Source organism: Hesperophylax consimilis, chromosome 19 (assembly GCF_061612785.1).
Source record: "Hesperophylax consimilis isolate HC1 chromosome 19, BYU_Hcon_1.0, whole genome shotgun sequence".
NCBI classification, from domain to species: Eukaryota; Metazoa; Arthropoda; class Insecta; order Trichoptera; family Limnephilidae; genus Hesperophylax; species Hesperophylax consimilis.
Window position 1 is genome coordinate 914350 of NC_142854.1, and position 26382 is coordinate 940731.

Consider the following 26382-nt stretch of genomic DNA (forward strand, 5'->3'; position numbering starts at 1 on the left):
TGAAGTTGGAGGACTAACCGTGCCACTAGCACGAACCACAACAGCACAGCATCACTATATATTCAAGGGTGTAAAATTATTTAATAAATTACCCCTTGATATACGATCGGAAGAAAACTACGAAAAATATTAAAAAAAAATTAAATTAAAATACTCTTGTACCACCTCATAACTTTACTTATTGTTTAGAAATATGTTTTTGCCTTTTCAATTCTTTGAATCATTTATTAACTAACCTATATTTTTATTACTTTTATTATTATTTTTTGTTAAATTACTAATATTTTTTGTTTAATTTAAACAAATGTAAAAATATTTTGTTGTCCTCTCCTAAACACAAGCAACTGCTTTATTAGGAGAGTGATTGAAATATTGGTGTTTATATTGTTATAAAATTGTAACCTTGTTTATGTTTCAATAAAAATTTAAAAAAAATATATATATCCTACGAGAAACTGCAACGATTTTAGGCTTCCTAACACAAATTTATCGGGAACACAAAACAATATTTATTATAAAGGTTTTAAAATGTTCAATGAACTCCCGGTAATTGTTAAGGAAGCTAAAAGTCTCGCAGTTTTTCGTGGATTATGTCTCAATGTTCAAATTTTAGTATGTAAGTAGTAAATAATATTATAGCAGTCCTAGAAAATAATATATTAGGTATAAGATGTAAAATTTTATAACTAAATAGAATATACATTAAAAAAAAAAATTAAAAATTCATATAACCTACCTATATCTTATATCTATATCTATGTTATTAAATATAATATTGTAAACGTGTACCTGCTGATAAACTACAAAAGTAATTTAGCAGATTTAAATGATGTTAAAGAAAATAAAATAAAAAAGAAATTTCCTGTGAAATCACGTAAGTAGGTACTTAAATACCTACTTACTTAAGTATAAATCATACATATTTTACGTAACTTTGTTTTATTTCAAAATATCTGACTTGTACCTGACTTTGCTCGGAGATTTGTGAATTGTTTGGGGTGAAGCTCTGAGGTTGTGAATTGTCAGTCTAGTTACTGTCATCTGGGTGAATTTTAAAAGTGAAAATAATACCATTATTGTATTATAATAAGAAATTTGTTTCACTTGATCGTGCCATGTCTTCCTCGGGCGTCCCCGACTTCTTTAACCATACACTTCCAAATGATACATTGTCCTCATACCTCTTTCTTCGTTCATCCCGTATGCCTCATTTTACCGCAAATAATTATTTGCCTCGTGTCTTTTTTACCATTTACTTCGTGTAATGTCATTAAATCTACAGTTTTACTGTTAAAAATCTACATTATATCGACTATAATTCGACTCCATATCTAATCCCAGTGCAGAAATAAGAGTTAAGTCTTCCTTGGGCGTCCCCGACTTCTTCTACAATTCAAACTACTCATTAAACACTCCCTGCACTACAAGAACAAACACTGAAATTTCCAGCTAAATCGGTCCAGTAGTTTTGGAGTCTTTAGGGCACAAACCAAGAAACATTCATTTTTATATATGTGGAAAATAAGGAATTGTACAATTCGTAAAAATAATTGTCAACTGCAAAGCTTCTTCATGCCAGTAGGTACGATAATGTTGATTATTCCAATTTGACAGCTCGTAGCAGGAACCACTTCAAGCAAACTCTGGCGGGATGAAAAGATAGTAAACCAAATTGCACAAGCTTTGGTAAAAATTGGTGTTTTTGGGAAGTAAATACGTTTACGAGAGTTAGGTAAGTTGACAGGGAGATTGAAAGAAGGGTAATTGCAGGATACTCCATTAATGGAAGAAGAAATGCGGTTGGCTCTAACAAAACAAATGTTCAAAGAAGCGAAACTAGCAGTACACAATGGAGTGCTGATACCAACAATGTTTGGCAGAGAGGCATGGAATGATGAGAGTAAACTGAATGCTGTAGAAATGATCTCTAAGGCAAAAGTTTCGTAAAATCATATTTGAACGTGCAAAAAATGGGGAGATTCGGAAATAATGCAAGACTTATGTAAGAATAATTCAGTAAGATTAAGAAAGGGACCCATAGCTTTGATTAGGACAAGTAAGGCAGAAGAACAAAGAAAGGAGTGTAAGGATAGTATGTGAAACGAAATTAATGGTAACGAATTCACCAGTCACTAGCTGAGTTGGTATCGCGTCTGGCTCCCACCCAGAGAGTGAGTCGTGAGTTCAATTTCTCGGCCAACAAAATCCCCCATCACCACATACGTAACATTTTCTGTTGTGGTATAAAACGCTGTATAATTGTAAATGAATCAAGGATTGTGAGTCAAGACAGGGGTGTTTGGCGGTCCACTCTCTCTACCTATCCTATGCATGAAACCGGCGTGATGGGTAGTTAGTTAGCTTTGAGTGTTATATTATTTTGAAGCAATTATGAAAGCTGTCATAGTAAATATTTATTAGTTAGTGAAATTGCTCATGTTTCAAAAGAGGAAAACTTCGGATCGGGTGTCAAAAGATATAATTATTTCTTCGGTCTGTTTCCATTATAGAAGGCGTCTATTATTTCAAAGAAGTGTCTTGAGTGTTCACGGTATCATGGACTCCAATTTTCGTTTGGGTTAAATATTTCTGTTTGCATTCTTTGCCAAATCTACTGCTCAGGTGGCCTGTTAAGGACAGTCGCCAAAAGAATTTAAAATAAATATTCATTATATTTGAAAGAGATGATTCAGCTGACAGAAAACTCTGTAAAAATTGTTGAAAGTGTCAGGGTAATCCTCAGAAAGTGGATGAGTTTGTGCAAATGTGTGAAAAAGTTCAATAGATACAGAAATGCTGATAATGATATATTTATTATTGTTCACCATAAAACGATTATGCACAGGTAAAATGTATGTATAAAAGGCCATGGAGGCAGTTTTACTAGTATGTGACATGCGTCAAAATATGTTGTTAAACTGTCTGTAAGTGATGTCAAAAATGTCAATGGTCAATGCAGAATCGTTAAGCAGTTGAGTCGCTCTGTTGATTGGCGCGTTCTGATAGGCAGAAGTCCTCGCTTTCGGAGTATAAAAAATGCATGGGATCTTCCACGAGTATACTTATTAGGCACATATAAGTTAACCTCTTTCAATATACGTGGATTAAGTAAAGTTCCAGAAATTTGTTTAAAAAAATGTTAGCCAGGATACCTACTGCGAACAAGATGTAGACGAAAGGAAAACTCCAGGTAGTTCTTTAATTGCAGAATAGCCTGTAAAATATATGTACGTGTAAATATAGATGCGTGGATAGCAGTCCACAATGGAGTTCCGACACCTACTCAGTGATGGCTGTCTGGCTTAGAACCGATGGAGGAAGTAGACTAATTGAAATTGGATTTGTAATGCGTGTAATAAAATAAAATATGTTCGATCGTATTACGAATGAGTAGTTTCAACTTGAATGCAAAGCCAATGCTTACGAAAGGGACGCTAAGACGGTTTGGACAATCATATCGGATCGACAGAAAAGGATTGACAGGAGAATATTATATTTGTCGCAAATGAATGAAGTGGCATGGTTAAATACTCTGTTTGGTCATGTCTTTAGTGTTGAATCGATTTGGAGGAACTCCTAAAGATAGGACATAGCCGACACCTTCCCACTCCTCACATAACGCAAACAGACAAATATGTGTATATATGGCCAGAACAACTTGCTTGCGGATTGTAGTACAATGAAAACGGAATATTTTAGGGTTTTTTAAGAATCAATATTTTTATAGAAGATCTCTAATCTATGTAACATTTTTAATACCCACGTGAGGTAAAAATTGTGTTATTAAATTGATATGAATTCAGTAAATTTAAATGATTCCCACTTCACGGAAAGAAAATTTAGTAAATGCTCGTATAAAAATAATGACATAAATGAAGAGGTAGTGTAACAGAAGAGTACGTATGACACGATTACTGAAGAATGTAGCACGAAATATGTGCCAAGAAGGAGTTCATGTAAAAGAGCAATCCTTTTATCCTTTAAATTGCTCAGAGTGAATCCCGCTGAATTGTTTCCTGCATCAGTGCGACTGCCTGCACGAACTGAAACATGTCTAACACAAGCTTTAAGGAAATGACACCACAACCCAAATTACAATACGACCAGCGAGTAAGTTATATCTCAATTTATTAATAAAGATCTGCATCGTTCCTTGTCTTATTGGGTTGCAGCCCGAATTGATTAACCGCTCTGAATCACAGAGGTAACGAGATCACCGTGCCTAAAGGCCCCAGCCGGCTGGTCAGTAGTCAGTCAGTGGTCACACCATCGCGGAGACAACTGGCTCAGCGCCAATTTGGACTGAGGAAGCATTTACTCACCGCGACAACTTGTGAACTGCAAAGTGTCACGCGGATCACGATCCGTTTTATCTCACGGGAGAACAAATGGCCAGTGACGCTCGCGGCTTCTGTCAACTACTAATGGTCCACATAACAATTAAACAAGTTGTATAATGGTACGAGAAGACTGATGAGTCACTGCAAGTATGTGTAATGGTGAACCATACTACAGAATGGTTAAATGGAAAAATCGTGTCAAGATTTATAAAACTCATAAGGTAAGTAAGGATAGAGCCATAACATAGACATATAGCACAGATTAACAAAGTGTCTACGTCCAGAATAAGAGGGCTATTATCCAGCATAAAAGTGTTGATATTGACACATTGAGTGGCGAAGATACGGTCTTAAAGGGTGCACTATATCTTCCATGGAAATCTATAGTTCTAAAGTAGGTACGTTGAAAGCCGGAAGACTTGGCGATATACGCTATTATAATTAGCCTGATCATTGGAAACTTTTATAGTTGACCTTCGGTTCTGAGATAGAGAGATAGATATGAAAATATGAAGTACAGAAACTGCTCAGTAAAAAAATAATCTTAAATCCAACAGTAGATAATGAAATCTTAAGAAAAAAGTATTAATAAAGTATTGAAAGTGATGAAGATGTCGTTACCATCGTATGAGAATGAGTATAGTATTTTGTCACGTCTATTGCCTATCGGTTAAAATTTTTAACGGAGAAGACTAAATTAAATTTTGCAGCTAAGCAACGAGGTGAATTAATTCCGATTCTACTATTATTGCTCAAATCAATCAAATTAATTGATTTCTTTGTCGATATTGTTTGGTTCTGTCTGCTCTTTATAAATACACAAGTCAGACTTGAGCGCGGTTTGCTATGATTAAGGAAGGGATTAATATTGCTGCACTCATAGCAGAAAGCAAATGCTAACAAGAAACACCTAATACATTAACCTTCAATGATCTCTTGTCGCATCAGACGTTATATCAGGAATATGACATGGATATTATTTATTTTGTAAAAAATGTAAAACTCACCTGGAAAAAGAGGCAGAAACACACCCACTGGTAGTATTTGTAGATTTTCTTGTCGCTTAAGTCCTCTTTTCCTTGTTTGTCTCTGCTGTTTCCAATTCCAGGGTAAGGAACCTCAACACCGACCTTCTTATTAAAGAAGCTCTTCAGCGTGTAGGTGGAGTGGATCCAACAGTAAGTATTGAGAACATCTTCTGGTATATCCTTGGTATGGATACAATCAATGGGGTTTCCAACATATTGCCTGGTAGTGACGATGAGGCTGAAGGCGATGAGGATGATCACGGTGATGGAGTAATGCAGCCGGAAGACAGGGGAGTCGATGTGGACGTAGCTGACTTTGATCAAGTTCTTCAGGCCACGGAATACGTCCAACATCTTAAAGCGACGGTGGTGGGACGATCTGCTTCTGGTGGGGCCGAACCAGAAGCCAACATATCGACCCCGCCACCACGACACACAGCACGGGACCAACAGTCCTACAACGGTCCGTCAGCGGGAGGATGCAGCACAGCATCTACACCTGTTGCTCTCAACTTCAGTTTCGGCCTAAGTTTTCATCATCACCTTCTTCTTTCTAAACGAAACATCCAAAACAATAGTAACGTCTAGGTCAACCTAATTTTATTTAAGGGTGGCTATTTCAGTCTTTGCGTGTATTCTATTCAATTTAGCACTTAGAGGCACTGTACAAGGCGATTGCTTTAATAAATTTGTCACGATGTCTTTAAAATGAGCACAAGGCAGTTTATATCACCCCCTTAAATTATTAAAAACTATTATTACCACGTTATTGTCGAACTCTTTACGGTCCAGAAGGCACTGTTGCGTTGTTGAAGACACTTGCAATAATTTCTTGGTTGGATTAAATTTAGCTTTATTTACTAAATCATTGGTATTATTTTGGTATTGTTTAGACTTCTGTTTAAATCCTACCTTTCATCGTCGGTTTTCGAGAAGTTCGTTGCACTTTACCACCAAATTTTTGGTTGTTTTTGGGTTAATTTACACCACCGACATGTTTGTTTACGTGTCGTCGAACTGCAGCAATCCAATTAGCTTCTTCTTTTTGTGTATTTTTGGAATGTTCACTGTTTTATCCATTTTTATGTTTGTTTCTTTAAACTTCCGTCCAGTTTTATCTCAATCGATTTCGATTCACTTGGTTTTAAAATGATTCGGTCAACCAATAAAACTATATTAGTCAACAATTTATTTAATGCTAACTTCTGATGCTCAAGTTTTAAATTCTTTGGCACCATTGTTGATGTTGATTAACTTTTCATAATTGCCTCATCTTAATTAGTTTTGATTCCTATATCTTCATTTATACTCGATCTTTCAATACCATTAAATAAAAACTCTCACTCTTAATTGCATTTTGAAATCTCTGTTCTTTTTGATATTTCAAATCACTTCGTTGAATATTTCATTGCGTATTACTAGAAATTCATTTCATAAATTCTGCAACTAGCCACAATAATATTATGTACTCCTCATTGCCCAGAACATTAATGGAGGGAAATAATTATGCCGAGCTTACTATTCCTATTAAGAGTCAATAATGATTAGATAAATAATTGCATTTCCTAATATACTGCCAGAAATCCTTGATCCACACATGCATCAGGTCACGAAAGAAGCCTTGTCAACATCCTCTGTCCTCTGTCCTCCGACAATTAATAAATAATATTATTTTAGCACCTCCTATATTATATTTCCAATCGTGTTTATTCACAAAGGCGCGAAAAGTCAATCGTTTGCTAAAATAATTGGCGCGTTTATCTTTCAGCGGTCCACAAAAACAAGTTTTATTGAATATGCCACTGGGCAGATGAACTTGTCTTGCAAATAGAATTAATGCGCCCAGCAAATAATGTTTAAACCGTTTAGAAATTATTGTACGACCGATTTTCATGCCAATTTTTCTTGTTCTACTTCCATCACTGATTCCTGCCAATTTTCAACATTTTTTTATTTACTAATTGCGATGCTTGGAAGTAACTTAGAAGGGAAATGATTAAAACATATGGGCCTGTTATTTCATAATAGACATTTCACAGAATTTGAATATTAACTTTGAAATTTGATGAATTGTCCAAGTTTTGTATAGGAACAGGCCCTCAGTGTATTCATTTATGAACTAAAATGGTTTTGGTGACAAAATGAGTAATGTGATAATACAGGAAGACGTCGCCCTTTCAGTGGCTTTAAAACCTACGCGAGCGAAAACCTAAAACTTTAATACTTAAGTGTGTAGTTGCACCAGAAATGTAAAAAGAAAGATAATAAATTACCCATGATATCATCGAATCAGAATAGTAATTACTATATGAGTTATAATAAGAATTGCAACAAGTTCCAGAGTATTAGATACTTTTATTCAGAATAGTAATTACTTGAATTAGTGACCGGACCTGAAGGTAGCAGCTGCTAGCTAGGTAATTTCAAACCATCTTCTTCAACATCTTCTTTCCCTTTCCACTGCCTTGACTGTTGAAATATTCACCAAATGGAGATGCCGCGCCGTAGTCCTTTAGCAACGGAGTCTGCTCGAAGGAGTCAGCAGCAATGATTCCCTGAGCTTATTATTAGGAGTTTATTACGACATATTACAGGAGGTCTTAAGGAAAATAATTATATTTGAGGGCGTTGTCTGGAGGGTCTTTTTGGGGAGTGAACGTGGGCAAGTGAAATATCCATAGCCGAGCTGTTGAACTCCAGAACGAGTCATAGAAACGACCTGTTCTCATGTGACAAATGTCAACTATGTACAAATGTTGGGTGATGACAGATGTCGGCTTCATGCGAAGGGGTCATTTCTCCACCTCGTGTTTGTGTAAGTCAGCTCGCATATGGAAAGGGCTATCGGCATCTATATTTCTTCTTCATATTATAATCTTGACACGTCTCACAACGCTGCCCAGCAACAGCTGCAGGTGGCAACATGTACAATGTACGCTCAGGTACGCTCTTGTGAGGTGTAATAAATAAATAAATTAATCTATCATTGGCGCCGGGCAGTTGGGCGTCTTGTTCGGTTTAAAATACCGAAGAAAAGAAAATAAAAACCCACGCTTTTAAGCCACGATTTTAAAATTCGGTGTGCTTGTATCCAAATAGATCCATCTCCATTAGAGATGTTCGCCTTGAGAGCAGAAACGATGATGAAATAATCGAATGCATACAATACGGAGTAAAAGTGTTAACAGCATCCAGTTTTGGTCCAGGTCGGTCCATCGGTGCATGCGGCTAGGCGTTAGGCAGTCTAATGGACTCCGAATGTGTATTATGTGGAACTATGTTATAGCATTTAACATTATGCCGGCTATTTATAGCCCCAAACTGAGTTGTACACTACCCAGGCCTCGACACGCGGCCGCACGATTACAGATATACGTATATTTACCAATCGGCTACAGCAAGCATATTTACAGCAGACTTCGGCTAGATTTATGGCAACTTCTGGATCGATATGGATACGTCGGCATCTGATGTCATCCGAGCTGGAAACAAAACGCCGGTATCTAGCAACAGAATCTTTGTGTCTAACAACTTTGTCTCTTTGTCTAACAACAGAATCTCTGTGTGTAACAAATTTGTCTCTGTGTCTAACAGAATCTCTCTGTCTAACAATTTTGTCTCTGTGTCTAACACCATGTGTCTTACAGGTGTACTGCAGACTGCAATGTGGAGGGTGGAGTTGACCCTGATTATAGAAACCCTCTATTCCACCAGAAAATACTAGACCCATGGCAGGTTTGAACCCCGGCAAGAGTAAATAAACGTTTATTTCATTTAAACGGTCTGTTCTTGGACATTATTAGTTATAATGTTTACTAGCTAGCCGTCATAGCACAAGTTAAAATTTCAGTGTTTGTAAAACACATACTTATTTCGGTTGTGTGTCTGTAATTCCGGTTCAATAAACTCTAGATACAACTCCATATTATAAATTTGGAACCGTTTGTTTGAACAAATTCAGACAATCTGGATAAGTACCTGTCTACAATATAATGTTTTTATCGGAAATTATTTAAGTTATCTTTTGATTTATAATATCCCATGATTTTTCATGGGTAATGCTAATAATAATAATATGAATTTATTCACATATTGTTGGGTTATTCCGTTACTTATTATAACTTAGTTACTGGTATAATTTTCATGTTTGAAACATTAAGAAAATTGACCATGGCCTCCGTGGTCGAGTGGTTAAGATCCTCAACATTGAATCCAGAGGTAGCGGGTTCAATTTCGGCGTTCTCTAGTAAATTTTATTAATGTGTGTTATTTCACAATTAAACTAAAATCAATTTAATTCCATTATCTTATATAAATAAAAGTAAATGTTTGTCTATGTGTGCGCTCATTGTTATTCAGTCAAAAACTATTTTAAAGTTTTTATTATAAGTGCCAGGAGATGTAGAGAGTGTTTTCTTCTAGAGTGGTAGAAACATTCAGTATTGTCCCGTTTAAAGACCACACAGAGAAAAAGGAAAATTGCTAATTTATGTAAAATCTCAACGAATGAATTAATAGCTTTCCTAATAAACTTTTAGCAAAATACGATATCAGAACACGTGTTTCTAAAAACCCTAATATTTTTGCATTTCGTCTTTATATAATATCAAGGCAAACGCAGGTGCATGAACACGTGTTCCGATATATCAGGAATTGACTAAAAGTTTATCAAGGAACGGCCTGCAATCCCTTTTTGACCGGATTACCAAAAATTTTACGAGATTTTTAATAACTCATTTTTCTCCTTACATCTTTCAGAATCGAAAAATTGCTTAGAACGGCTTTAGCCATGTTAGGTGACTAGATTTGAATAGGCCGGTACTTCTCACCTACTTCTTTGCCGACTCCTTCCCATCGTTCACTGGTAAGGTTAGGTTGGGAGCAGTTGGGACTCTTGTGCGCTATTCACATACAAAGTACTTAAAGCCAGATGAAAAGCGGTAAATTGATGAATACGACATAAACCAGCGAGCGAGGGTTGGTGGTGTTTTGTAGCGTTTTTACAATGGGAGCGATACAAAGGCAAACTTCGCAGACTCGACTAGACTCACTCGACTGTCGCACAGAATCATTGTCCGCTCGTCAACCAAATGGAAACTACTCGTACTTGTTCAACAAACTTCTCTTTATCTCTTTTCATCGGTAATGTGAGTACCGAGTACCGAGTACTGAGTACTGAGTACTGAGTACATCCGTAGCGCATAAAATCGCATGTAGCGCGATGGACAGGTAGTTATACCTTTTAAAACATTAACTCAAAACACACCGAGAAAAATTAGTATTGCTAAATCTATTAAAAATCTCTTCAAATTATTGGTAATCCGGTTAAAAACGGGATTGCAGGCCGTTTCCTAATAAATGTTTAGTAAATTCCTAATGTATCGGAACACGTGTTCAGGCTTTGATAATATATAATGACGAAATGCGAAAATATTAGGATTTTTTTGAACACGAGTTCCGACGTCGTCATAATACATTAGTATTTTTGAACACGAGTTCCGACGTCGTCATAATACATTAGTATTTTTGAACACGAGTTCCGACGTCGTCATAATACATTAGTATTTTTGAACACGAGTTCCGACGTCGTCATAATACATTAGTATTTTTGAACACGAGTTCCGACGTCGTCATAATACATTAGTATTTTTGAACACGAGTTCCGACGTCGTCATAATACATTAGTATTTTTGAACACGAGTTCCGACGTCGTCATAATACATTAGTATTTTTGAACACGAGTTCCGACGTCGTCATAATACATTAGTATTTTTGAACACGAGTTCCGACGTCGTCATAATACATTAGTATTTTTGAACACGAGTTCCGACGTCGTCATAATACATTAGTATTTTTGAACACGAGTTCCGACGTCGTCATAATACATTAGTATTTTTGAACACGAGTTCCGACGTCGTCATAATACATTAGTATTTTTGAACACGAGTTCCGACGTCGTCATAATACATTAGTATTTTTGAACACGAGTTCCGACGTCGTCATAATACATTAGTATTTTTGAACACGAGTTCCGACGTCGTCATAATACATTAGTATTTTTGAACACGAGTTCCGACGTCGTCATAATACATTAGTATTTTTGAACACGAGTTCCGACGTCGTCATAATACATTAGTATTTTTGAACACGAGTTCCGACGTCGTCATAATACATTAGTATTTTTGAACACGAGTTCCGACGTCGTCATAATACATTAGTATTTTTGAACACGAGTTCCGACGTCGTCATAATACATTAGTATTTTTGAACACGAGTTCCGACGTCGTCATAATACATTAGTATTTTTGAACACGAGTTCCGACGTCGTCATAATACATTAGTATTTTTGAACACGAGTTCCGACGTCGTCATAATACATTAGTATTTTTGAACACGAGTTCCGACGTCGTCATAATACATTAGTATTTTTGAACACGAGTTCCGACATCGTCATAATACATTAGTATTTTTGAACACGAGTTCCGACGTCGTCATAATACATTAGTATTTTTGAACACGAGTTCCGACGTCGTCATAATACATTAGTATTTTTGAACACGAGTTCCGACGTCGTCATACATTAGTATTTTTGAACACGAGTTCCGACGTCGTCATAATACATTAGTATTTTTGAACACGAGTTCCGACGTCGTCATAATACATTAGTATTTTTGAACACGAGTTCCGACGTCGTCATAATACATTAGTATTTTTGAACACGAGTTCCGACATCGTCATAATACATTAGTATTTTTGAACACGAGTTCCGACGTCGTCATAATACATTAGTATTTTTGAACACGAGTTCCGACGTCGTCATAATACATTAGTATTTTTGAACACGAGTTCCGACGTCGTCATAATACATTAGTATTTTTGAACACGAGTTCCGACGTCGTCATAATACATTAGTATTTTTGAACACGAGTTCCGACGTCGTCATAATACATTAGTATTTTTGAACACGAGTTCCGACGTCGTCATAATACATTAGTATTTTTGAACACGAGTTCCGACGTCGTCATAATACATTAGTATTTTTGAACACGAGTTCCGACGTCGTCATAATACATTAGTATTTTTGAACACGAGTTCCGACGTCGTCATAATACATTAGTATTTTTGAACACGAGTTCCGACGTCGTCATAATACATTAGTATTTTTGAACACGAGTTCCGACGTCGTCATAATACATTAGTATTTTTGAACACGAGTTCCGACGTCGTCATAATACATTAGTATTTTTGAACACGAGTTCCGACGTCGTCATAATACATTAGTATTTTTGAACACGAGTTCCGACGTCGTCATAATACATTAGTATTTTTGAACACGAGTTCCGACGTCGTCATAATACATTAGTATTTTTGAACACGAGTTCCGACGTCGTCATAATACATTAGTATTTTTGAACACGAGTTCCGACGTCGTCATAATACATTAGTATTTTTGAACACGAGTTCCGACGTCGTCATAATACATTAGTATTTTTGAACACGAGTTCCGACGTCGTCATAATACATTAGTATTTTTGAACACGAGTTCCGACGTCGTCATAATACATTAGTATTTTTGAACACGAGTTCCGACGTCGTCATAATACATTAGTATTTTTGAACACGAGTTCCGACGTCGTCATAATACATTAGTATTTTTGAACACGAGTTCCGACGTCGTCATAATACATTAGTATTTTTGAACACGAGTTCCGACGTCGTCATAATACATTAGTATTTTTGAACACGAGTTCCGACGTCGTCATAATACATTAGTATTTTTGAACACGAGTTCCGACATCGTCATAATACATTAGTATTTTTGAACACGAGTTCCGACGTCGTCATAATACATTAGTATTTTTGAACACGAGTTCCGACGTCGTCATAATACATTAGTATTTTTGAACACGAGTTCCGACGTCGTCATAATACATTAGTATTTTTGAACACGAGTTCCGACGTCGTCATAATACATTAGTATTTTTGAACACGAGTTCCGACGTCGTCATAATACATTAGTATTTTTGAACACGAGTTCCGACGTCGTCATAATACATTAGTATTTTTGAACACGTGTTCCGACATCGTCATAATACATTAGTATTTTTGAACACGTGTTCCGACATCGTCATAATACATTAGTATTTTTGAACACGTGTTCCGACATCGTCATAATACATTAGTATTTTACTAAAATTTTACACTAATTTTAGCAGGTTCCGAGGAAAAGAAGGATCTTCTTGAAAAGGCAGTTCTGGGAATTCTTGGTAGGATCTGGAGGTCTGTGTGTCCAAGAGTGATGGAAGTATGAATTCACCCCTCCCACTGCGGTGCAAGGCGATGGGTCGAGAGAGTCCGGACACCAATCTTAGCTTAACACTTGAGGTGACCTTTCCCCGTGAAATAAAAAAATAATATCACAGTACATACGCGGCGATACTGCAGTACTGCCATCCTAATTGTGAATTATTATTATACTTAGGGCTAGATGTTTCACAAAATTTTAACAATTCATCAAATTTCAAAGTTTTTTAAAATGTAAAACCTCACAAGAGTCCCAGTTGATTCAGTCAGTCAGTGAGACTGTGGCATCCCAATTGGGGTATGTTGTGAGACTCAACAAACTGGGGAGGGGAACGAGATGAGAAAGAGGAATGTAGGGAAGTACCTGGCTATTCAGATCTGGTCACCAAACATGACCAAAGCCATTTCAAGCTACGTTTTATTTCTTAATGGTGGTCTTACACCAGGACAATAATGAAAGTATCTTGCACTTGACAGGAACATTCACAGAACTTTAAAATATTAACTTTAAATGTTATATTAATTAAAATTTTGTTAAGCAACCCGTTCATTGTTTAAGTTTAACAAAAGTTCACTTTGAAAGCTCATAACTTCGTTATTTCTGTCCTTATTCACTCTTTAAATATATAGGTTTTTTCCAATAAGAGGTGTTATTTTGAATAGCCCGCTATTTCGGTAGATGTTACTTTTGAAGCTGTCATTTTTTGACATTTGACAAGTAGAAACTACGAAATTAATAAAAATGGAACAATACCCGCTTCAACAACGCATTGAAATTATTAAAATTCACTATTATTAATTATTAGAATTCCATCGAAAAATCATCTTGAGTGATGAGGCTCTTTTCCACCTCGGTGGCTTCGTCAACAAGCAAAATTGTCGCATCTGGGGCTCGGAAAACCCAAGATTTATTGTTGAAAAGCCTCTCTATCCTCAACGTGTGACTGTTTGGTACGGTTAATGGTCCGGCGGAGTAATTGGACCTTACTTTTTCGAAAATGAGGCTGGAGCAACAGTTACGGTGAATGGATTGCGCTATAGAGAGATGATCAATGATTTTTTATGGCCGGAATTGGATGGTATTTATCTGGACAACGTATACTTTCAACAAGACGGCGCTACGTGCCACACAAGCAACGAAACCATTGATCTTTTAAGGGAAAAGTTTCTTTGAATATCAAAATAACACCTCTTATTCGAAAACCCTGTACTACATATAGACGACCTCAATGTGCGTACCGAGTACTGTTCCGTGATTTTTATGGGTCTGCGCTAGTACTGATATTGGCAGTTGAGTGTAATTAAGAGTAGCACACGATTCTATCGGTCGGAATGCAAGTAGGTGTGCAGTTAATTGGATTAGCACCACAGACAATTGCGGCAATTATTGTAACTCTGATCCCGGATTACAATTAATTAAGTGGCACGCTCTTTACTTCCGTTTAAAGTTATTTTAAACTAACACTCCATCATTGATAAATGTTAAGCTTTATATATTTTAAAATGGATATAACTATAAATGAAATCAATTATGTAAATTATAAACGAAAAAAACTCATCAAAATCATCTGAAAAGCAAAAAAATATTCGATCTCTTTTAGTGTATAAATTTTTTTAATTGAAGATTAGACTGCCCTGAAGCTTAAAAAAGCTGTCCTTACACGTACCTCTTCAGCGATGCTACATGGAATATATTATTTCACAGCAATAACTTCGTATTCAATTCTGTTCTGAAGAAAATACATAGACTGGGCAATGAACTAATAGATGTCACTGATATTTTTGGGGATGCTGAGAGGGTCTTTAATAAAAGGAAGTAGTGAACATGTTGTAGAAGGGGTGAAACGCAGAGCTCGACTGCGATGATTACTTAGGGCCGCACAAGATTTATTACATTTTATTTTTAATTTCATTCTGAAACATTCCGCAAATTTACAATATAGCATTTTAAATGAATAAATATCTTATATCAACACAATTAAACAAATGAAATTTACTTGCGCACGCCGGGATTTCAACCCGTGACCTCAGGATCATATATTATCTCTGACCATAATATAAAAGAAGATAGAAATAGTTTTATTAAGACGTGTCGTTTGGTGACAGATATAGCACGACGTGACTCAACGGCTTTTGATGTTTCGTGACAAATAAAGCATTACGTGATCATTTTCACCGAAGAAAGGATTAATTGAACTTGCTTAAAGCAGACACAAATTTAATTTACACGCCCACAACAGACTTTCATCGGTTCACGTCTTCAGTGTAATCAACAGACTGCAAACATTAGGTAAGTGAATATGAACTTGTTTGGGATGAAAAGTTATGCTTAAGCATTTAAAAACAGCCAAATGAATTTTCATGGGAATTGATGACGAACACATTTGGTGAATAGATGTTTCGAATGATAAACATATAGTTTCCGGAAATGCTTGGAAATCGACAAGGTGACGACATTCAGTTAATGGAACTGGCAGAAACCATGACGTGAGCTGTGATACTTCTTCTCTGAGCAGTATTTCTCAGTATACATTATTTACATCACACATTTTAAATCATTAACAATTATTATAAGGGTACGCTAGCAAAATATACTCTATCTGCGAAATATTTATTTAAATGAACTCTAACCAGGTACAAAAAATAAATGCGGCTAAATGATATTCCAATCGGTAAACAAATAACAAGTGAATGGTTTTTATCAGACTTTTAATAATAAAATCAAATGGTTTTAGGATCTGCCAACCATCAAAAGTCAATCGAGATTGCAAAATTGATTTGTGGATGATTTAAGCATTTGATCATGTTTGATTGTTTCCAACCAAATGCTCAACGCTGTCAATAGAAAACGTTATGATTGATCGAAAGCTCCTTTGAAAGCAAGTTGATGTGATTCTTCCAGATGAGGAAGTTCTCACTACCAGTGATTCTACTGAGCTAACTTCGTCCTTGATTTCACTCTTTGCAGCTCGTGGGAGAACTCTGCCATTTGTTCTATGTTGTTTTCACACACTATATAAGACAAAAGAAAACAGTATACTAAAAACACTAAACAAATCAAAAATACAGAATTGTTTACTGTATAGAGAGCATCCAAATGTATAGCTAAGTTTCCAATGAAATTAAAAATGTACCGAGATTAAGCTTAATTAAAGAAAAACGTTAAAAAATTGTATTAGAAAAAGGCAAAGTGTAAATTAAAATGTAAAAATGTATGTTTATATTAGACCACACGAAGTGGAACTATATTGATGTATCTATGTTTCCATCAGTCAGAACAGAAAAAAGGGAAAATCTTTTTGATTCTTCAAATAATCTTCCCAATTAGCTAATATATCTCTATCTATTTAGTGTGTTGCGGCGGCGGCGTGGATTTGATTTTTATACAAATCTACAGTTTTATTCCAAAATGAAATTTTGCACACGTGACCTTAAAAACAGGAGGAAGTTCACTGTTTACACGAAGCTTTTAAAAAACTCAATCCTCTTTTCCCACCCCTTAAAGTCGAATTTTAATATTTTTTGATGAAATATTGCACACTTGACTTACAAAATAAGAAAAAAAGTTTTATTACCATCCACATCCTATTTCGAAAATATCTGCGGAAAGACCAGTTAACGCCGGTGACTTCAGCTATAAGAAAAACTCCGTGGAAATTCCGGGTAACGCCGGTGCCTTCAGCTATAAGACAAACTCTGTGGAAAGTCCTGTGCTATTCTTTAACCAGGGCGCTACCGAGAGAAACAATATAACACAAAACCTATATATATTGTAAAAAACTAAGTTGACATTGCGTCTGGTTCCCAACAGACGTCTTGAGTTCAATTCTTTGGCTGGCTTTGTCCTCCATCATGACACAAGGACTATTTCCGCTTACTGTGATGGTAGTAGGAGATTTTCAATTATTGTAAGGCTACCCGGCTATGTGCGTCTTTCTTAAAAAAAAAATAACTTAATCAGTAAAAACCTCAAATTGTAATATTGATTGTAGATCATCGACCAACAAAGTCTAGAGAGGGCGTATGGATGTTAAAATGACACCGAAACCAAATTTATTGGTTCCAAAAATTGGGTTACGAAAACATTCATCAAAAAGAAAGTGCATTATTTCGTAGTCAAAAAATATCGAAAGAACCATTGCTTTTTTCCTTTCCTGTCTGTAAGGACCAAATTTGTCTCTGTGCAAGAAACCGATGGGGAGTTTGCTAATGAAATAACCCATTAGGCTTAATTATTAAACCGAATTTGTAAAATACGCCATATCTAAGAGTTCATATATTAATGTTGAAGCTAATTGACCATTTCAACTGACGTCATTTCAAAGTATATGAATACTTCGTCTGAGAGCTCTACTAAGACAATCTTCATTTTCAATAATTATTATTTTTACGCACATTTTATTTTTCTGTTTCACATTTATCGTTCGAGTCGTTAATATTGTCTTAAGTATTAAAACGTATTTTAAATACCAATTATTTGCGTAGCTTTGCAGTTCAAAGAATATGTTTTGCTAAACTTGTATTGATTCAACACAACCGGTGAAGAATCTACCTTGTGTGAGTTTCTAGTTAACTTAAATACTGATGATTGAAATAAATATGTGTTTGGAAAGCTAACAGGAAGTTAACGCAAACATATTATTGCGTTGTTATAATTTACAAAAGCCGTTAATATAGTAATAGTTTAATCTCCAATTCTATAGCGCATTGAGATCTCATTTTATCGCTGATTTGGATTAATTTAGCAGGATTGCAATATGACTTTACGTGCAGAACTGGTGTTTTTAAAATATATCAGGATCGATTTATTTGTAGGGAAGATAGATTTCATAAATAAGAATCGAAGGGCACGTGGTTTTCATGAGCGGGAATCGTAGTGCCGATGGATTTCATAAACGGGAATTGTAAGGCTTATGAATTTCATGAACGGAATCGTAGGGCCGATGAATTTCATAAACGGGAATTGTAAAGCCTATGAATTTCATGAACGGAAATCGTAGGGCCGATGAATTTCATAAACGGGAATTGTAAGGCCTATGAATTTCATGAACGGGAATCGTAGCGCCGATGGATTTCATAAATGGGAATTGTGAGGCCCATGAATTTCATGAACGGAAATCGTAGGGCCGATGAATTTCATAAACGGGAATTGTAAGGCCTATGAATTTCATGAACGGGAATCGTAGCGCCGACGGATTTCATAAACGGGAATTGTAAGGCCCATGAATTTCATGAACGGGAACAGTGGAGCCGATGGATTTCATAAACGGGAATCGTAGGGCCGATGGATTTCGGATGGATGAACGTTATAGTAGAGTTGATAGATTTCACGAACGGAAAACGAGAGATGATTGATTTCCCAAACAGTAACAGTAATAATAAAATAACTTTGTTCGGCAATCACTTCATTGATGAGTATATGCACAAATATTATATTTTTACCAACCGGTTTCGGTTCAGCCTTAATCTTCCTCCGGATTTCTTTAAAACACTAGAATTACAGTGCGTAGCAAACAATATAACAATAATAATAATTTTTATTCCAGGATGTGGGGAGGTTAGTGCAATCCCACACGTCCCATATATGTATACATATTTTTTGTACAGTAGGTTTGTTTTTATAAAACCCCGAGGAAAGTTCAGACTGAACTTAAGCCGGTTGGTTTAGGTGTCCAATTAAAGTTATTCATCTAAATAGCTATAAAAATGATTGCTAACAATGAAAGCATTTGAAATTCAAATATATTCGTAGCACGAGCGTATTATTTTCTGGAGACGTTTAAATAATATGAACATACCTCCTTATAACTTCCAATATTGTTTATGATCTTAAATTGAATAAGAAATAATGCAGGGAGCAGTAAATTAATGATTTCCATCTATTTCACTGCTTATTATTTCTACTACTGAGTATTGCATTACTATTATCAACACCAACTTTGTGTACATTTAATCTGCCTGCAAAACGTCAATTCTGACAGATTAGTGCATTTACAGTATGCAATTCAGATGTGCATTAGCTTATCACATTCCAGTTATTTTAATTGCATACAAATTAATGTGCAGCAATGGTCGATGGCCAATTGCCACTGAGATGCATTATTCTGTTGCAAATAATAATAACCTCACGCGGAGACGTCAAAATAACTGAATACCAAAAGTGCTTGAAAGTTACAAGAAAGTCAATTCGTTGACTTCAAAAAAAAAGATCGCTACAAAGATTTACAGTAAAATTTTAAAACTTTATTTTTTTTTTATGTGAAACCGCAAAAGAGTTCCAACCCCCTGGAGCCAGTGAGTCTATGGCATCCCCAATTCAGTATGTTGTGAGGCAGAGGAAGGAAGGGAAATACCTGGCTATTCAGAACTGGTCACCAAACACAGTTAAAGCCATTTCAAGCAACGTTTCAATTCTGATTGGATGTCTTACACCAGGGCGATACCGAGAGTATCTTCCACTCAGGAACATTTATTATCAATTGTGAAGTAACACAATTTTGTTAAATAAAATTTACTTGCGCACGCCGGGATTTGACGGATTCGGCTTGCTGGACGAGAGCCTTACCCCTCGACCAAGGAAACCGTCAAAATCGATTAACTTGTTAATTGGAATAAAATCAGGTTAGCGTTGCTTGAAATGATTTTAGCCATGTTTGATATATTGCAGAGATTCAGGCTGTACCCAACCCCCCTCTCGCACATCTCCTCCCCACCCACTTGGGCAGTTGGGTACTTGTATGTTAAAATGCCCAGGATGTGCGAAAACGTCTCTGGGTAAGTCTCAATAAAAACTAAACGCATTCATAAAACCAGAACGTTTTCAGAAATGAGTTTTTTGAAGACAATATACGTAAGTCTATCAGAAATAACGTAGGTGAACCATGATATTCCCCGTACATTTGGTATTTTGGTACAAAACAACTAAGAACCGTCTTTAACCGAAGAACCGAAGAACTTGAGTGAAATATATTACATATTATTTTTAAGCAATAATTATTAGCCTTAAAGACTTATATAAATTGAAAAAATATACACGTCGACGGGAATTGAATCCGCATCTTTCTGATTCTGGTGCTCTACCAATTGTGCTATGTCGGCTTATTCAAAGTAATTTGAATAAGAAATCAGAAGGATGCTATTTATATAGATGTTTAAACCTTGTCTCGTAAACTTTAGTTTATCATTAAAAATAATGAACAATATTACGCCTTATAAGAAATATTCATGTAAATGCTAATTCTGATCAAACAGTTTTATTATATAAACAGGGTGTATCGGCACGTACCCGACAAACTTTAACCAGCTTTTCCTTAGCACATTTGGAGTAAAAAATGTTATGGGCACTTTGCTGTCCGGTAACATTTTTTTTCAATTAAAAACAAAAAAATGATAAAAAAATCCACACTCCGTCACTGTCATTGGCATTGTTTCTCGTGTGTTAAACAGCTGTTATTAGCAAGTGTGTCAAAAAGCGTGTTCGCTCTTTCATACACACTAAATAATAATAGCTAAAAATGAGACGAATGGTGCCATGCCATTTCGTTGTGATCGTAAAAGCGCGCTAATATAGGCACGTACGTATATTATTCAACGAAACTCGAATAAAATATTGCCAGGTGGGTTTTCAAACTTTGACAAAGGATAAAACAGTGGTGACATGTGGTGAAAATATGAATAATAATTTTTTTACTAACAAAAAATGTTACCGGACAGCAAAGTGCCCATAACATTTTTTACTCCAAATGTGCTAAGGAATAGCTGGTTAAAGTTTGTCGGGTACATGCCGATACACCCTGTATATATTTTATTGTATATGATTAAGACCGTGATACACTCGAACGCCCTATGATAGGTCGGCGGGTTCTGATAGCACTTAAACCGTTACCATTGAGAATGGGCTGGCCAGCCGCATCCATTAAGAATGCGGACAATGTTGTGCTAAGTTGCGCTGCGTAAATCGCACAAATTATTTTTAAAAAATCATGTTTTTTGGAAATCTTTCTAAATATTTATAAGCTTTTTTTATTGTTTTCATACCCGAGTGGGATTGCGGTACATGTGACGTCAAGCATACCCCATCTGATTTCGATCGTTTTGGCGCACTTTGAAAAATGCAAACTTTGAAATTTAATTTAAATGTGAAATAAAAAATATTAAAAACACCGTTATTTAAGTTAGAACATTCATAAGAAAATTAAAAAATAAATTGCTTTCAGAAGTAGAAAAATAGCTTGAACGATAAACTCTGGCTTGGTGCTTTTCAGGCGCAACGTAATTTCCATCGGAAAAAAAATTCCATTCTTATGGAATTCTCACATATCCAACTGACTTAACGCCTTATCATGTTGTGTTCAATAGTGTGGCGAACTCGGATAGTAATATTAGCCCATGTGTTAAAGAAATACCTACACAGAATATGAAATATAATATGTGTTTCCCCGTTAAAATAAAATGCATGGAAACGGGTTCACAACATAACACTCCTGCGGGTATAGTCAGTGCCTCATTTATCCGCAGGCTATCTAGACTGCAGCCTGTGGGCCCGCACCACAAAGGGGCTCCGCACCACAAATTGTTTAAATAAATAAAATGCATGGAAACGGGTTCACAACACTTCTGCGGGTATAGTCAGGGCCTCGTTTACCCGCAGGCTATCAAGACTGCAGCCTGTGGGCCCGCACCACAAAGGGGTCCGCACCACAAATTATTTAAATAAAAAAAATGCATGGAAACGGGTTCACAGCATAACACTCCTGCGGGTATAGTCAGGTCCTCATTTACCTGCAGGCTATCAAGACTGCAGCCTGTGGGCCCGCACCACAAAGGGGTCCGCACCACAAATTATTTAAATTAAAAAAATGCATGGAAACGGGTTCACAGCATAACACTCCTGCGGGTATAGTCAGGTCCTCATTTACCTGCAGGCTATCAATACTGCAGCCTGTGGGCCCGCACCACAAAGGGGTCCGCACCACAAATTCTTAAAATCTTTTAACTTTCAATAGACTAAAATAAAATAAACATCTTCGTTTAGAAATAAATTTAATGATAGTTGTTTAAACCATCGATAGTTATGTTCAATGTTTGTGGTTCTATCTAAGATAATCTTACTATACATATAAATAAAAATGTAAATGTTCGTTTGTTCAAAATCTTAAATCTCTGAAAGTTCTTCACAAATTGCTCTGAAATTTGTTTGTACGCGTGTGTTTTTATATACCTCTATTAGGTAGATACCACCTGCGACAGGTAAAAAAATATTTTGTTTGTGAAAAAACAGCGCTATCTGTTGGATAAGCATGGTTTATTTGAAAACAGCGCTATCTGTTGGATAAGCATGGTTTATTTGAAAACAGCGCTATCTGTTGGATAAGCATGGTTTATTTGAAAACAGCGCTATCTGTTGGATAAGCATGGTTTATTTGAAAACAGCGCTATCTGTTGGATAAGCATGGTTTATTTGAAAACAGCGCTATCTGTTGGATAAGCATGGTTTATTTGAAAACAGCGCTATCTGTTGGATAAGCATGGTTTATTTGAAAACAGCGCTATCTGTTGGATAAGCATGATTTATTTGAAAACAGCGCTATCTGTTAGATAAGCATGGTTTATTTGAAAACAGCGCTATCTGTTGGATAAGCATGGTTTATTTGAAAACAGCGCTATCTGTTGGATAAGCATGGTTTATTTGAAAACAGCGCTATCTGTTGGATAAGCATGGTTTATTTGAAAACAGCGCTATCTGTTGGATAAGCATGGTTTATTTGAAAACAGCGCTATCTGTTGGATAAGCATGGTTTATTTGAAAACAGCGCTATCTGTTGGATAAGCATGGTTTATTTGAAAACAGCGCTATCTGTTGGATAAGCATGGTTTATTTGAAAACAGCGCTATCTGTTGGATAAGCATGGTTTATTTGAAAACAGCGCTATCTGTTGGATAAGCATGGTTTATTTGAAAACAGCGCTATCCATTGGACGTAAAAGCATCACGCGCTATTGTTTCTCTATTTGCACAGACAAACACAGCCACAGCAACACGTGGCAGGGTACAGCTAGTACTAAATAAAACAATACTTAATACTAAAGCAAAATCAATAATAACTCCGACAAGTCATAATGCTACTGAACGACTAAGCTATTTCCAAGTTAAATAATATCTTACATATTATACCGCTCTGTATAGTAATGAGTTCTGTGATTTTGACTTCTTCTAATAGATGTACTTTTGCAAGTATTTCAATCTTACCTTTTGAATAGTATTTAAATATTTTTATTTAATACATCTATTCTGATCATTCATTGTAATTTTTATTTTGTTCTGTAAAATATGTTTTTAAAAATAATATTTAAAATTTAATTTTTACATTAATTATTATTGTTATACATTGTAATACAACCTTTACAAGACTACCACGGGCATGAACCTAGTAAATTGTAATGCAAAATTTTTACCAATTATTTTTTATAAATGGCTACAATTTAAAGTATTTAAAAAATATATAATGCTGATTTTAGAATTCAGATTTGGAAACATAAAGATGAATCTCAATAAATATTTTAAATACAGTTGTATATGGGAAAGATAGTAAATAGTGTTGAATATCAAAATAATTATCGGTTTTAAATACATCTATGTATTTGAATTTTGTTTTTTCAATCAATCGTTTTTCGTCAATCCTTATATTTTTAAAGTTTTAAAAGACATTTTACAAGTTCACATTAATAAAAGCCAGTCCCTGGGGAGGAACGTTTAATCCTCAGTCAAAAAAAATAAAAATATTTTTAAATATCACCATTAATAAGAATAGACGAATTACAAATAGTGAAAAAAGCTTTCCATTTTACGGGTTGATTTTTTATCTCATCATTTCATCAATTTCTTAATACGTATAGCTGGGTTCGCTACAATTGAATAAGAAGTTTTAAATTTATCTTTTTAATTTTGAGACATAAAATTGCTCTAGAATACGATTCTAGAAGTTAATTTTTAAGTCTGTGAAGAGTATGCTGAAGAAACAAATATGTTATATAACCCCGCTAAAACGGCTCTATTGGTCATAAGACATGGGCAAGGCCCGAAAAATATTCCTCCAGCTACCTTGAACGGTGTGAACTTGAAGGTGACCGAAGGAACTAAATACCTTGGGCACATAATCACCAGTAATTTGATGGACGATGATGATATCGATAGACAAAGGCGAGCTCTCAGCGTTAAAGCAAACATGCTCAGTAGAATATTTTGCCTTTGCAGTACCGCAGTAAAAAGGACGCTCTTCCTTTCCTTCTGCGCAACGTTGTACACGTGCGAACTATGGGCAAACTACAAAAAGAGTAGTATAGAAAGACTACGGTCCAATACAACAACGCCTTCCGCACAATGTTTTGTCTCCCCAGATACTGCAGCGCTTCCCGTATGTTCACGGAGGGGCGAGTTCCCGGATATGCAGCCCTTATTAGATCCAGGGTGGCAGGAATGAGGGAGAGGATAAGAAGCTCTGGAAATATCCTCACTATGGAAGCCCGCCTCACTCCATCCTCCAGCATTGGCGCACACTGGAGAAAAATACTAGCGCCTAATATAGTCACGGCTCCCTAAAGGCTTTAACTTACTATTATTCTATTAATTTTATCATTTTATTCTATTTTATTTTCAATTTGTTCTGTTCTATCTTTTTGTTTTTGATCATATATTTTGTTGTATCTCTATATGGAATGTGTGGGACTGCACTAACCTCTCCACATACCGGAATAAACAGTTTATTATTATTATTAAAGCGGACTCTCTGTTTTAATGGGGGTAATGTATTACACATCCTGAATACGGCCCTGCGTGTAGTGCTGTAGTGCCGTACTGCGTCGTAGTAGTAATGCAGTGACGGCCGCGGCGTGTAAACCCGGCTAACAAGTTAACAAGTGTAGTCGACGAGGCTTAAGGAACGGAAGTGAAGAAGAGAAGCCAAACGACTGAAAGTTGGATATAAGATTAGAATTAGACGGTAGAAAAATAAACTCATATTTAAGCGGTTAAAATATCTTCGGAAAATCTGCAGCTAAAATTGTTTGTAATACACCCAATCTCAGATTAGACCAAGTATAACAATGTTACTTTCTTTATTAATTTGGCGTAAGTAGTAATCTCGTTTAAAATAGTAAAATTCATGAAACCACCCTTCACCATTCAAATAAAAAATGGGATAGTGTGAGATTCAAAAAGGAGAAAAATATGGTTCGAAAGGGAGATACAAATACGAATGATAGAGGGAGCCGGCATAAAAAATGATTATAATTAATAGCATCTAAAAAAACACTGAATTTTTAATGTCTGTAGGTTAACAACAGAACTAGATGTGGTTTTTTATCGGGGAAAATTCATACAATTAGTTTTTCAACTCTTGCATCTGAATAGAGATTATCTTAAAATATTAACGTATATTTTTTTCAGAACTTAAAACTTAGTGTTAAAGAGAAGCATGACGGTAAAAAATCTGAATGTGGAGTCCTGATATTAATTTATTCAGTTCAGGTTTTGCGTACATACTTAGTTTTTTTAAAGTAGACTGAATGCTTCGGAAATAAGATCTCTAAGGCAAGTGTGGAAAAAACTTTGTGTGACCGTGCTAAAATTAAGGAGGTCCTAAAATAATGCAAAGCTGATGTAATGGTTAGTATTAAGAAAGGAATGAACGAAGAAAGGAAGTGTTATATAAT

The 26382-nt window shown here is 35.7% G+C and overlaps 2 protein-coding genes across 3 annotated transcripts in view; both read right to left on the reverse strand.

Annotated features, from left to right (window-relative positions):
- Nucleotides 1–26382, reverse strand: part of LOC149414610 (innexin shaking-B-like) — a 91939-nt gene that overhangs the window by 51821 nt on the left and 13736 nt on the right. For both annotated transcript variants that reach the window (XM_089642934.1, XM_089642933.1), the window contains exon 2: nt 5348–6505. In XM_089642934.1, the coding sequence (XP_089499060.1) occupies nt 5348–5722 (375 nt within the window). In that variant the 5' untranslated portion in view covers nt 5723–6505. The remainder of the gene's footprint in view (nt 1–5347; nt 6506–26382) is intronic.
- LOC149414611 (innexin shaking-B-like) overlaps nt 7792–26382 on the reverse strand; it is a 56560-nt gene continuing 37969 nt past the window's right edge. Inside the window, exon 4 of the mRNA XM_089643363.1 lies at nt 7792–7923. Coding sequence (XP_089499489.1) covers nt 7792–7923 — 132 coding nt within the window. The remainder of the gene's footprint in view (nt 7924–26382) is intronic.